Raw genomic sequence first — 13,296 nt, forward strand, 5'->3', positions numbered from 1 at the left:
TTTTGAAATGCAGTGGAGTTCTAGTGAACTCTTTCTGGCTGTACCTCGTTGGAGATACAGATCTTTATCACTTGTTTTATTTTCTTGCAGTGAATTTTGAGAAGACTAAGAAAAAAGAGGCAAACAGGCATCACCTTTGTGGTCTGAGCTATACGGCTTCTGTGGTACCAGTTCTTCCATGTCCTATTCATTACTTGCATCTTGTGCTTGGCCTCACAGTTTTTGTTGTTTCTATACCAGCGCTAGTTAAATACTTCTCAGCTGACAGAGTTATATGCTTCAGGTTTTTTTAAAGCTGTGTTAGATGATGTACAGATGTGGAAATGAAAAGAACTAGTATTGTGTGAGAAAGCCACGTCTGAAGTTGTTAATACAGTTTTTGTTGGGAGAGCAGTCACAGTTAATAAAATTTTTGAAGATACCAGACAATTCTTTTCTGTTCTTGTTTACATGTATTATTAATTAAAAAATATTGCCTTACAAGGCATGTTTGAAGCAAAGAAATCTAGAGCTAGTATAAAAGCAATTATGTTTCACTCAATTAGATGTCTTTTTAGATATGCAAGCCCAGTTCTGATGGAAATACCACAAGTTCCGTGTTGGTATCCTTCCTAAAATCTCCTTTCATCTTTTCCTTACCCCTGAGGGGAGGGGGGAGAAGAGTTAACCAAATGATGGGTGATACTTTTCATTTTTCCTGATAGCTTTTCTGCACTGGATAATTGAAGAAAAATCTTTTCTGTTCCAAAGCTGTGGCGATGGCAGGGAATTCGTAGGCCCTTGAAGTTTGTTTCCCAAATGTGACCTTAGGATTCATTTTAACTTTGATGTGCATGGAAAAATTGTGGAACTCTGTGTCTTCTGTATTTGTCCACAATAAAGACTAATGAATGCCATTGCATGGGACCATATGCTAGCCCACAGTGTGAGATGTAGGCTTTGGAAAATGATCGCAAAACCAAGCACAATCCTGCACGGCTCCTGTTCAAGACATTTATAAGGAGAAAAGGATCCTACTAAAACAAAGTGAAATTGATGCGAATCCAAGTGAATAGAAGTTGTAGTTTTAGATAGTTTTAAAAATATGTTGATAGCTGAGTATAGCACAATAAACTTATTACACTGAAAGTGGGTTTGGGAGCTTTCTGTATGAACACACAAACTGTTCTGACGTGTCCGTGGAGGCAAAGTACTGAAGCATTTCTAAGTTTGAAGGGGCAGTGAGGTTAGGCACCAGAGCTGACTGCTAAACAGTTTTAACTGGCAAGTCTGAAGCAGTTCTAACGACCTACCAATTGTGTAGCTAGTTATAAGGGGTGGTTTGTTTATATTGTGAAACTGAGTCTCAAAGCAGCTTCTAATCAGGAGCACTTCTGATTGGATCGGGTGCTGCAGGAAGCTTCATTTGCAAACTAGTAAATGAAGCAGCAAAGAATAGCATTTGTACACTTGAAATGCAAGCTTAGTGTTGACAGTAGGAAAGGATGAGGATCACGTAGTTAGGTATTTTATGCTTTTTATTCCTATAGGGTGATGGGCTACTTGGTGAATGGGATTTAAAGTTCAGATCTTACAGGTAGGAAATTTGTAGTTTGGAATAAGTAGGAGTAGACTAAGAAAATCTCAGAAGAGGAACCAAAACATACTTCTGCTGCTTCGTGTTTGTGATGGTAGATGAACGATAGTCTATTTTTCCCCTCTTCACAAATGAAAAGTCATTTGTGCGTTGTGGTGTTACCCAAATTTGTTTGTATTTAGATGGCATGATGAGGTATTAAGAAGGGGTTCAAACAATGGACTTGTTCACACGACTAGTTTCCTTCTATTTGCTGTACTCATCCGTAAGAACTCTGTAAGTTCAAATAACGTCTGCCCTAAAGTCTTAATTTTGGAGCAGCAATTACTTCCTTCTGTGTTCGCCCATTCAAAGCTCCCTCATGTCACCTCATGGAATGCATTGCTTTTACTCTATAGAGACTGTAAATGTTTGTTGTTGTTGTTTGTTTTTCAATGTAATGTTTTTCAGCCAAGGTTCACTTGTAGCTTGGTTGAAAAGTTATTTAATAAAAGGTGATGTGTAATAGACCCTCTGCCTCCCGAGGAAATTTAAGAAATCTGCCTGTGAAAGTTGTTTGCCTGTTGCTTCTAGAGGTACAGCAGTATGAGCAATTTTTGCAGCACTACGAATGAAAATGTGACTCTTTAAAGCATATTTTTCTGCCTTCATCTGAGGGTGATGCACTGTTGTGCTGCAATCTTGGCTCATAACGTGCATGTGTGAGCCCTTGGAAGAAACTGGTTGTAAATATAGATGATCTGGTGAAGCAGTTCACAGCAGATGCCATGATTAGTTAGAAACCTTTCAATAATTAGGTGTTGGAATTACATCAAATGCAAGTAAATGTTCTAAATGTATTAACTCATTCAGAAGTTTTAAAATCCTAGAAGAGCTGTAGTTTCCACATGAAAATGTTTTGTTCCTGTACATAAATTCCTGAACCTACTGCTTTGTGACCTTAAATGGCTTCGAAGAAGGAAATACTTTTACTCTACAAATAATTTATGAAGCTTCTTAATACTAGTTTGTTTTCATAATAAAAAGCTGTAAACCTTCAGTATTTTTTGTTCCAGAATGAGCTTCCAGAGGGCCTACAATGAGGTACAATTGGTGTCTCTTACACTTCTGGAAGCCTGTCAGTACAGGAGTCTGTTGCAGGGTTTCTTTTTTGCCCTCGCTGCTCTTGAACAGGTAAAAATGCTCTTGAGCAAGAGAGTCTAGAAAGCTACGTGGGCGGGGCAGAACAGTTTTACTATAAATGATATTAATGTTTTCAACTTCAGCAGTCTCATTTTTCAGTGGTCATAGTACAAGCGTGTATGTGGAAACTTTTCTGAAGATGAAACAAATCAGATCAAATTGTTAGGATGCTTCAGGAATACTTGTTTTACTAGGCTTTGCTGTTGTTGATAGGGATTCAGACTTCTGTAAAGTTTTGAGAGCTAATTATGTTACTTCAAAAAGACTTTTTCTGAAATCATTGTTTATGAGACAGTCATTTATCAAAATTCTCTTGACTTGCCCTACAAATACCAGTTATTGTAATGGATTGCTTTAGTAGAACTGTTTCAGCTTTCCTTGCTTTGAGTTGCTTGTTTATTCTAAGAGAATAGTTGTGGGTAAATGACGTTGAAATGATAGACAACCAGTAAAATTTTGTTCCTTGTTGTTCCATGTTACTGTTGTGTTTGAAATACTAAAAGAAAAAAAAAATACACAATCGTAGAATAGAATCATACATCAGTAAACCTGATTGCACAGTATAGATGGGGCAGCTGTCATGGAATAGACCAGTGACAGGAGACGAGCATTTCTCGAAATCTATTTTGAGCTTAACTGTAGGAATTTTTAGTGTATGTTCTGCCTTGATGATGCTTAAGATTCTTTGAAAGCATAGCTGAGAAACAGAAATAGAAGTTTTTAATTGTCTTCTCGCTGGTCTTAAGATTGTAGGTGGGTTCATTTCCTTTTTTAGGGGTGTGAGCAGCTGCTGAAATCTTCCAACTATTGAATGTACCCAGGGCTTGGAAGTAAGTTAATTGTCACCATAAACAGCTTTTACTTTTTAGAACTCTAAACTTTTATCCTCAGTAAAAGAATAAATTCAGTCCGTGTTCTTGGCCAAGTTTCTCCCTTTATGTATTTCCTGTTACTTTGAAGGGTGCAGAGGTTCTCATGTGTAATTGTTCTAGGGAACTAAATTTCTACTGAAGATGCTGCCACATCCTGATATTTCTTCAGAAAGTTGGTGGTATTGCTTTTTTTCTTTCCTTTTTGCAATACCTTCTCCTAAGGACTGCTGAGACAGTTAGAGGCATCTGTCTTTTAAATTTCTTTTCGTTTTGTTTTTGTTCATTTTTCTTTCCCCATTTTTTTCGTAGTGTTGAAGAAAAGCTGAAGAATCAAAGTACCACCAGTGGAGTTAAGCTACTGGCTGAAATAAGTGGATTATTTTTCCTGTGAAAATCATTTATAAGATTTTAAACTTTTCATCATAGCCAAGTGTCCTTGGGTCTGTTCCCTGCTTTCCTCACTTTGTCCCTCCGCAGTAGAAGGCCTAGAACAATTACACGTGGGGCAGTACAAATGCTTTGTCGGGGGGTGCTTGCTGTACCTTTGGCTGGTGATGCTTACTGCTTGCTTTGGTGTAGGCTTCAGCACTTGTCTTGCGGTTGCAATACCAAAAGGCAGTAAGTTGCTAGGGTTATTGAAAGGCATTTTTTTGGTCCTTAATTTTGCTAAAGGAAAGTACCCATCTGTGTCTTTAAGCGTGTTTTTAAATGTGTCTAAACGTGTAGGAAAGCCTTATCAGATAACGTTTAATTAATCAAAGATGGGAGGAGAAAAGATCCGCTTGATTAAATATAGGAATCTAAGGGAACCAGCGTAGAGGTTCTTAAATCTTCTTCCTTCCCCCTTCTTAAGTGCAGATTTGGTGTCCTGAGGTATGTTAGGTGTTTTAATTCACCATGGTTTATCAAAAGTTGAGAGACAGTGTTGTTTGGCAGTCTCTGTAGCAAGAAAGGAAACATCTTTTGTTATTGACATCCTTTCTCTTAGCTCTGCTCTTGCTTTTTGCCAGCTGCTCATTGTCTATACTTGCTTATTTAGTATTCACCAGAGATTTTACAAGTTCTTATCAGTTCTTTGCCACGGCACATCATTTCCTCTTGTCATCCTTACTCCTTAATTTGGGAGGGGGGGTGGTGTTGTAAGGATTTGCATGAGAGCTGGTGAGTGGTAGAAAACCCCGCCATTCATGAGCGCTGCGTGAGTTGTGCAGCATTGTTCTGCTCCTTCTCCCCTTTCTGGGGCACACAGTAGTAAAGGTCGCGTTTCTAGGACTTACTGCCATGCCTTCCCCCCTCCTCTTTTCTGGGGAACGGAAAAGATTTCTTTATTTTTTGCCAACAGCTAAAAATATCCAGTGCTTCAAATATTCTTCTTAGAAGATAGAAGGAAGTGCAACATAAAAATAGCCATGGCTGCAAAGATTGCCCACCTTTCTGAACGGCTCATGAGGGATTGGCTTGGGGATGTCTTAATACTCTTTGAAAAACATGGAACACCTAATCAGAGCTCAAGAACTAGTAGATACATTAGTATTTTCTCCTTTTGATAAATAAAGATCCATTTGAGAAGCTGATTATTTCTCTGGAGTAATGGGTGTGGAACTGCTCCTTCCACCGTGCCTCTTCCTTGTTTCTTGGTAGCGAGTCTGTCTTCTCGTGAAGCACCGTGACAGGGATGTAACACAAGTTTTACAGCATGTTTCCCAAATTGTTTTTAGGAAGAAGCTCTTGGATTTAAGGAATGGTTGGACAATATTGTTGACAGAAACCATGCTGCCTCTTTGGTCCTCTAACTGTCCCTCTTCCCACTAATCAGAAATGCAGCAGCTGGGGGCTTTGATCACGTATTACTTTATTCAGCTTTAGGCAGAGATTCGGATAGTTTAGGGGTTTTGTTCTGGAACAAAATCAGATGCAATGGCTAGGGTTGAAATAGGAATTCTTTTAATATCTGCTTTTTTGTTTTGCCTTATTCTTTACTAATAGCCTGTTTACTCATCTTCTTAATAGTGCTAAATTGGAAGAATTGATCGTTATTTCTGATGTGAAGACTTCATCACTGGCATCTATGTTCGTTTGTCAGCGTCCAAGCACAGCTCATCAGTGGCTGTAACTGCTTTTGATATACACTGACATTTGTTTGAAAACAAGAGGAAAAACATCCAAAAAAAGCCTAACAACAACAAAAAAAAAACAGACAAAACCCAACAAACCTTTTGAAGACTTGTGTCAAATGACGTCAATGGCCAGTTTGTTCTCCTTTACTAGCCCAGCTGTAAAGCGTCTGTTGGGCTGGAAACAAGGAGATGAAGAAGAAAAATGGGCAGAAAAAGCTGTTGATGCTTTGGTAAAAAAGCTGAAAAAGAAAAAGGGTGCTATGGAAGAACTGGAGAAAGCCTTGAGCAGTCCAGGACAGCCCAGCAAGTGTGTTACTATCCCCCGGTCTTTAGATGGACGACTTCAAGTTTCTCACAGAAAAGGCCTTCCCCATGTAATTTACTGTCGTGTTTGGCGTTGGCCTGATCTCCAAAGCCATCATGAGCTGAAGCCATTGGATATTTGTGAATTTCCTTTTGGATCTAAACAGAAGGAAGTCTGCATCAATCCATACCACTATAAGAGGGTGGAGAGCCCAGGTATGTTTGAGCATGGCTATCTGACAGCTGGATAAAATCTCCAGGAGCCACATGTGTTCTTCACTTCAGTACTATACAATGAACTAAATTTGGTGTAAGAGGGAGTTTGGAAGAGTAACGTTCAAAAGTGTAATTTTCTTGCGGGGTTATGGTGAGGTGTGTTGTCCATTCTGTACTGTTTTTCTTGGTGGCAAATCATGCTTTTCCCCCAGCCTGCTACCTGAAAACTTAGTGGTGAAGTCCGCATTTACCAAAAAGTAGGAAGGCAATAATCAAAAGACCTTGTTTTCTTTGAGACACTTGTTTACAAACCTCAGTCCTTGCAAGGAGGTTGGTAGCATTCTCTCAGGGGTTTAATATTTCATCAGTGAGTGACATGAACCGAGGGGATTAAAAAAATTCTGGCATTTGGTGTTCCCCACATTGACTCCCACCAGTAGGCAGCAAAGCTGAACAGAACTAGGAATGATTGCGTAGATCAAGGTAGGTACCACATTTGTGTCAGGTTGCAAGTCTGCTGTTAAGACACATTGCCTTGGGAGAAGGTGAGGAGGGAGGACTGTGGTTACGAGTGGGAGAGAAGAATTAGGTTGCTCTGGAAGGTGTGGTGAAAATGCCTTCCGTTGTTCCACGAAATGGTTGCATCTCTGCTGCAACTGATCGTTGTGCTCAAGGGCTCTACTGTAGCCCTTGAATTCCAGACTTCAGCACTCTTGAATTTAAAAGTTCAAACTCCAATTTAGCAATAGTTGTATACTGTATTACAGATTCTTTGTCTTCAGTGAAAAGGTCTAAATGTAGCTATATAGTTCGACCGTAGTAATGTTGTCTGGATTTCTGTCTGTACTGCTTTGATTGTGCAGATCCAGTGGGTTTTGCACTTCCGAATCAGTACTTCGTTATGCACTGCATGTGAACTGCTTTTAATGAAAAAAAAATAGCTTCCAGTTGCATGAAATATAAGTGTACTTCTGCTCTGTTTTTTTGCAAGGGTAAAGTTTTAGTCCATGATAAAGTGTAATTTAAAAATAAAGGAGAGAGGATGGGGTGGTGTCATGACAGATGAGTCCTCTTCTCTCCACACATACCGGTATTGAAATTTTCATGGCGAGCACGTGGTTTATATCCTTTTCTTTCTATTTCAGTTTTTAATCTAAGTTTCTCTGGGTTTTGTTTGCTTGTTTTTTTCAGTTCTACCTCCAGTGTTAGTGCCTAGACATAGTGAATTCAATCCACAGCACAGCCTACTAGTTCAGTTCAGGAACCTAAGCCACAACGAACCACATATGCCACATAATGCGACATTTCCAGATTCTTTCCAGCAACCCAACAGCACTCCATTTTCCATTTCGCCAAACAGTCCCTATCCACCTTCTCCAGCCAGCAGCACTTACCCAAGCTCCCCAGCCAGCTCTGGACCATCTAGTCCGTTTCAGCTACCAGGTAAGTACACGTAAGCATAAATGTGAACTTAATAAAAGTAATTGAAAGGTTTTATTGCAGCGCTAAGACCTGTTGTGACTTAACTCAGGAATTCATGGTACTTACAATAAATTGCTTTGTTGCTTGCATGTTAAGGAGTTTTAATCTTGGATTTGTTGCTGATTAGAGTTAATTGTTTTATCTTTCCAAATATTCTTTGTCACAGATACCATAGTAGTGTGTTATTTTGCACAGCTTCGATGTAGAATAACTGACGCACGCTTTAGAAGAATGTCAAGCATTGAAAAGAAAGCTGATGCAACAGGCTTAGCAAAAAGTTTTTTTTAATGTCTTTCTGTGAATGAGAACACTTAAATATGGTATTTAACTGGAAAAAAAATGGAGTAAATTCTCAGTGGGACAACCTTAACTGATTTGGGTGAAAATGGGGGGGAAGCCTGACTGAAAGGGGCAGAGGGAAGAAGCCATGTTGAATCTGACTGGTTATTGGTGTGATTTAGAAAGCAGTGAAGGTAATGAATTAAAGAATTCATCTTTCCAGCAGCTCAGTGGTCTTATCTTGTTTCTTTCTGACTGCCCATTGCTGCAAAAAGAGTATCCAGTCAGCACGATATCCCTCTTGAGTGGGGACTGACTGAGATCAGTAGGAAGGGTGATATCCAGAGGGTATTTCAGAAATAGGGGATAATAGTGTGTTAGTAGACTAACTGCTGCTGAATGGAGGGAGCGATGCAGAGATGCACACTTGTGCAGTGAACTCAGCCTACACAAGCAGTGAAAAAGTAACTGTCTGGTGTAGGCCTTCATTAGGCTATAGCAAATAACATTAGTATTTCTACCTCTTCCTTGTTTCTTTTTGAACAGAGTGGAGCGGTGGGTGCGAAAGCTAGTGTTAGTGTTACAAAAAGTGGGAGCTATAGTCATTTTGCCCAGCTGCAGAAGTGCAGTTATTTTAAAAAAAAAAAAAGGCACATATCTTAGTTTTTCTCTTGTCTAACCTTGTCTCTTCTAAACTAAGAATACAGCTGTTGAAGTTTGCTGTAAAGACAGCTGGCTGTATTGTCTTCATGTTGCTTTGAAAACTGGGCCAAATGTTTTAATATCTCCTATTAAAGAATATTTTAATGTGTTTATGACTGTAAAGTGAATAAATAAATAAATAATTGAAATGGTTGAGGTTTATTCAGTCTTTTTTTTTTTTTCTTGTTTGTAGCTGATACTCCACCTCCTGCATATATGCCCCCTGATGATCAGATGGGGCAGGATAACTCTCAGTCTATGGACACAAGCAATACAATGATCCCTCAGATCATGCCAAATATATCTACCAGAGGTAAGTTGTATAGTATGGGGCAAAAGTAATGTTGTTTGGCTTCTTAGTACTCACAACCGACTTGAATGCATAACTTCAAATGATGCAATAAATCTGTGTTGATAAGTGGAAGTAGTCCAAGAAAAACTGGAGTTGTAACAGTAAGAACTAAGAAGCAAAACTTGCCTTGCTCATTTGCCTCTCTTGCTTTTAATGCCTCAGATCTGCAGTATGGCTTATGATGAACTGAACTTTTTCTTTCTCAGAATTAAGGTTTTTCCTGCTACTTTTGGTTGCTGTCAGAATTGTATATGCACAAAGGCTCTGAAAATTGCCAAAATAGCAATAATTAAAAAAAAATAAAAGTGGAGAGAAGAATAATGTTTCACCTGGTATCAATCATTTGTATTTTTTGTGTATTTTTTTTCTTGATATCAGACTTAAAATAGGAAAGTGATTAAAATCAACAGACTAGCTGAAATGCATGAAAATATGTTAAAATAATTAAGACTTTAATCAGGACTGTTCTTGCCCATCACAAATGTTGGCTAAGCTATTGATTATTGATATTCTGGAAGACTTGCTTTACAGTGTTAGATTTAATATTTTGACATTTAAATAAACTGTTATTTCCATTTTGCTTTATTTCAGATGTTCAGCCTGTTGCCTATGAAGAACCCAAACACTGGTGTTCGATCGTGTATTACGAATTAAATAATCGTGTTGGAGAGGCTTTTCATGCATCTTCTACAAGTGTCTTAGTAGATGGGTTTACAGATCCCTCCAATAATAAGAACAGGTTCTGCTTAGGTTTGCTCTCAAATGTTAATCGCAACTCAACAATTGAGAACACTAGACGACATATTGGGAAAGGTAAAGCTTTGTCGTGTTATGCATGATTGGGAAGCTAAATTCTTGGTTTCTACTTCTGTTCTTGTTTGTGAGTAGTCATTGTTGCAGAACAGAGAAGCTGAGGTATTCTGTGGTTTATTATCTACTTCTCCAGTATCTGAAGACAAGTTACTTAGGCATGGTTTGATTTTTATTGGTTTAGAAATGGCATCCACTTTTCTTTATTACTAATTTAAAAGTTTAACTCTTTCTTACCAAACTGTAGTGTCATAGGGGCTTTTTGTTATGGTTAGTGATATTCTGTACATAGAAATTTTTATTTCAGCACCAAGAAACACACTGCAGGACTTCTGAAGTTTTATATCTGCTTCGTAAATCAAATTCTTCGTACCACTTTACAGTATATCAAAGATAGACTTTTTATTTTTGTTGTTCATGCAGGGTATTACACTGCTGTCTACAGTATGTTCAAATATCTTGCCTAAGTTGGCAGCAGGACTTTGAAGTGCTAATGTAAAACTGCAAGGGCTCATTTGTCTGAGTGAATCCATGGGTGTGTATGTGTGTGGGAGGGATTCCTGGAGACAGCAGGTTTTGCAAGATCTTCTAGTTTTCCCATAATGTTTGGCTGATAGCATGTATAGATGCGCAGTGTTCATCCTTGATGGAATGTGCTTGGACTATCTTAAAATGTAGTGCTCCCTTTCTGAGCATGCCCTTTTTTGCAATTAACTGGCGAAGTCCTCAGAAGAGAACCTGATTTCTATTGCACCAATCCAGAGGCCTTTTTAGCAGCTAAAATTGTTTGGTGTGGTTGGGCTTCAGATTTCCAGATGCAAGTCACTATTGCTAATAGCGTATCTTCAAGGTCTGTCCTGTCCCTTATGAGGCTTTTAATTAGAAACTACTATAAACATGGCAACACTTTTCAGTTGTTTTGGAAACTGCTAGACGTATATTGATATTTTTTAGAAATTTATCTCTGCAATTCTGTTGTCTAAAAAGGGTAAATAATATAAATGGAGAACAACTCATTTTTTTGAGGTGGATGGGAGTAGGGGAAAATGATTGTCAGATTTTTTTGCTTTGACCACTTTTGATGGTATTGGCAGAGAAATGTTAAATTTAAAATGGATCCAAGGTCACATAGAGTAGTAGTGACTGCGAGTAAATCTGGAGCTTTAAAATGCTATGTGTCTAGTACTAGTTATTAAGCTAAAACTTTGTTTTATGGTAGCAATCGTGAGAAAAATTCAGATTGGTTTGGGATAAAAGATAATGTGTGGCTTTTGTTTGGAAGGTGTTGGGTTTTTTGCCTCCCAAAAACTACCCAATTCTATTCACTGAACTTGTTCTGTAGACGTATTATATTGCAAGTATAAATTATTTCTAATTGTGCATTGGATTATTTTTGAAGTATCAGTGTTCTTCTCAGACTGTTACATTATACAGCTCCCTTCTTTTTATATCCCTCAGGAGGCCTTTACCGAAAATAATTCAGCTAGCAAGTGGTGGTGGTCTCCGTGCCATAAATAGGGTTGTGTAGTGAAGATGTATTCTTGCTCACCCAGATTTTCTGCCAGCTGTTTATAGTTGATCAAGCCAAGGGTTCCTCTGTGTAAACCTCATTCTGCCTTAGTCCCTAGTGGATCTAGCACTGTTCACAACATTGTTGCTGTCTAAAAGATCAGCTTGCATCTGTTGGCTTGCTACAGCCTCGCCTGGTAAAGGATGGGATAGTCAGCAGTTGATTCTCAGAGCCTTTCAAGCAAGACTTAACCAAACTGAACCAAAACACAACTGTATGGCAGTGGCGGGTGGGGGAAAGGGAGAAGATCTGGCAGAAAAGTGGCAGTGGGAATCCATGGTCAGGCACTGAAAGGATTAAAGGCTTTTATGTTTAAATTTTGAGTCAGATGTAGTGTTCTAGTAGGAGCTTCAGAATATAAAGAGAGGGAATTATTTACGTGCGTAGCTGAAACCAGGCAGTTGTAATAAATCTAGGGTCTACCTTGGTTTGTAAAGTCTGTAATACCTGATGTTATTTAAGTTGTACAGATAATGGGACTCACATCTCCCTTTGCTTGAAAAAATAGGCTGAAAATCTGAGCAGACTAGGGATATACTTTCTCATTCATGTCTATCACTACCCCTGCACCGAAGACTCTTTTATTTCCTTTGGAATTCCCATGGGCGGAAGCCAACAGTTTTTTAAAAATGCAGTTTTAAAATCTGCATAAGTTCTCTAGGAAACTAGCTTGAAATAGCTGTTGACATGGGAAGTAGTTTTTTCATTCTATTCTGTAGTTGACGAGAGAAGGACATCTAGTGGTTGATGTATAATGAAGCCTGTTGTATTGTGAACTGAAAATGTGTTATACTGTGGGCATAAGACGGTTGGGACAAAACAGCTTTTTCAAAAAACTTGTTAAACAGAAAATTTACGTAGTTGTCTCTGATTTCAAGGGGGTTAAGTACTGTATTTTTTGGAAAAAAAAATTGAAACATTTTTCTCTTAACTTTTTTTCAAGGTGTTCATCTCTACTATGTTGGTGGGGAAGTCTATGCTGAGTGTTTAAGCGATAGCAGCATATTTGTACAGAGCAGGAACTGCAACTACCACCACGGCTTTCATCCAACAACTGTATGCAAGATTCCTAGTGGATGCAGTCTGAAAATTTTTAACAATCAGGAATTTGCTCAGCTTTTAGCTCAGTCTGTCAACCACGGATTTGAAGCAGTATATGAACTCACCAAAATGTGCACCATTCGAATGAGTTTTGTGAAGGTAAAGAAATTATTTGTGGGGCATTTAAACTTACTGTGGATTTGGGTACTCAGCAATAATTTACAGTAGCACCATAGCGATGTAGCAAAGCAGTTCTGAGCCTGATTTGATTATTTTTTTTTATTTTGATTTATTTTTATATATATATATTTTATTTTGATTTTAAATATGTTGAAAATGCTGAATTAGGAGAGAAAAATGAAGGAAATTAGGATATTGGTCCGTGAAAAGTTAAGCACAGCTTGCCTGTTGAATATTGGCTGTGTATTTAGTTACTTAAGTATTCTGGACAGGGTTTTAATCATTGTAGTTACTCTAAAGTTATTAAAAGAGATTTGAGCTTGTGCTCAAGATCTGAGCAAAATGAACTACAAGAGCATTACAAGAATGTGAGTAGAGAGGAGCGTAAGTGAATAAAAAAATGTGCAACTCCGTCAAATAGTTTAACACTTTCCATACAGTTATATAATTACGTATTTGGTAATACGGAAATAAAATAATTTAAATTCATGAAACCAAACTGTCCTGTTATTCTCACAGTTATGTTTCCTCAGAATTGATTGACTCTCCAGTTTTTGTCACATTTTGTCCAAAAAGAAACCTCGATACAATGTATTCAAGGTTAAAATGAAATG

General features: G+C 38.2%; 1 protein-coding gene across 2 annotated transcripts in view; it reads left to right on the forward strand.

Moving 5' to 3' along the window:
• SMAD5 (SMAD family member 5) overlaps nucleotides 1–13,296 on the forward strand; it is a 74,411-nt gene that overhangs the window by 56,473 nt on the left and 4,642 nt on the right. For both annotated transcript variants that reach the window (XM_080555391.1, XM_080555390.1), the window contains 5 exons: nucleotides 5,641–6,266; nucleotides 7,458–7,709; nucleotides 8,923–9,042; nucleotides 9,673–9,894; nucleotides 12,405–12,661. In XM_080555391.1, coding sequence (XP_080411517.1) covers nucleotides 5,864–6,266; nucleotides 7,458–7,709; nucleotides 8,923–9,042; nucleotides 9,673–9,894; nucleotides 12,405–12,661 — 1,254 coding nt within the window. In that variant the 5' untranslated portion in view covers nucleotides 5,641–5,863. The remainder of the gene's footprint in view (nucleotides 1–5,640; nucleotides 6,267–7,457; nucleotides 7,710–8,922; nucleotides 9,043–9,672; nucleotides 9,895–12,404; nucleotides 12,662–13,296) is intronic.

This window comes from Anser brachyrhynchus, assembly GCF_964034855.1.
Source record: "Anser brachyrhynchus genome assembly, chromosome: 14".
Classification (NCBI taxonomy): Eukaryota; Metazoa; Chordata; class Aves; order Anseriformes; family Anatidae; genus Anser; species Anser brachyrhynchus.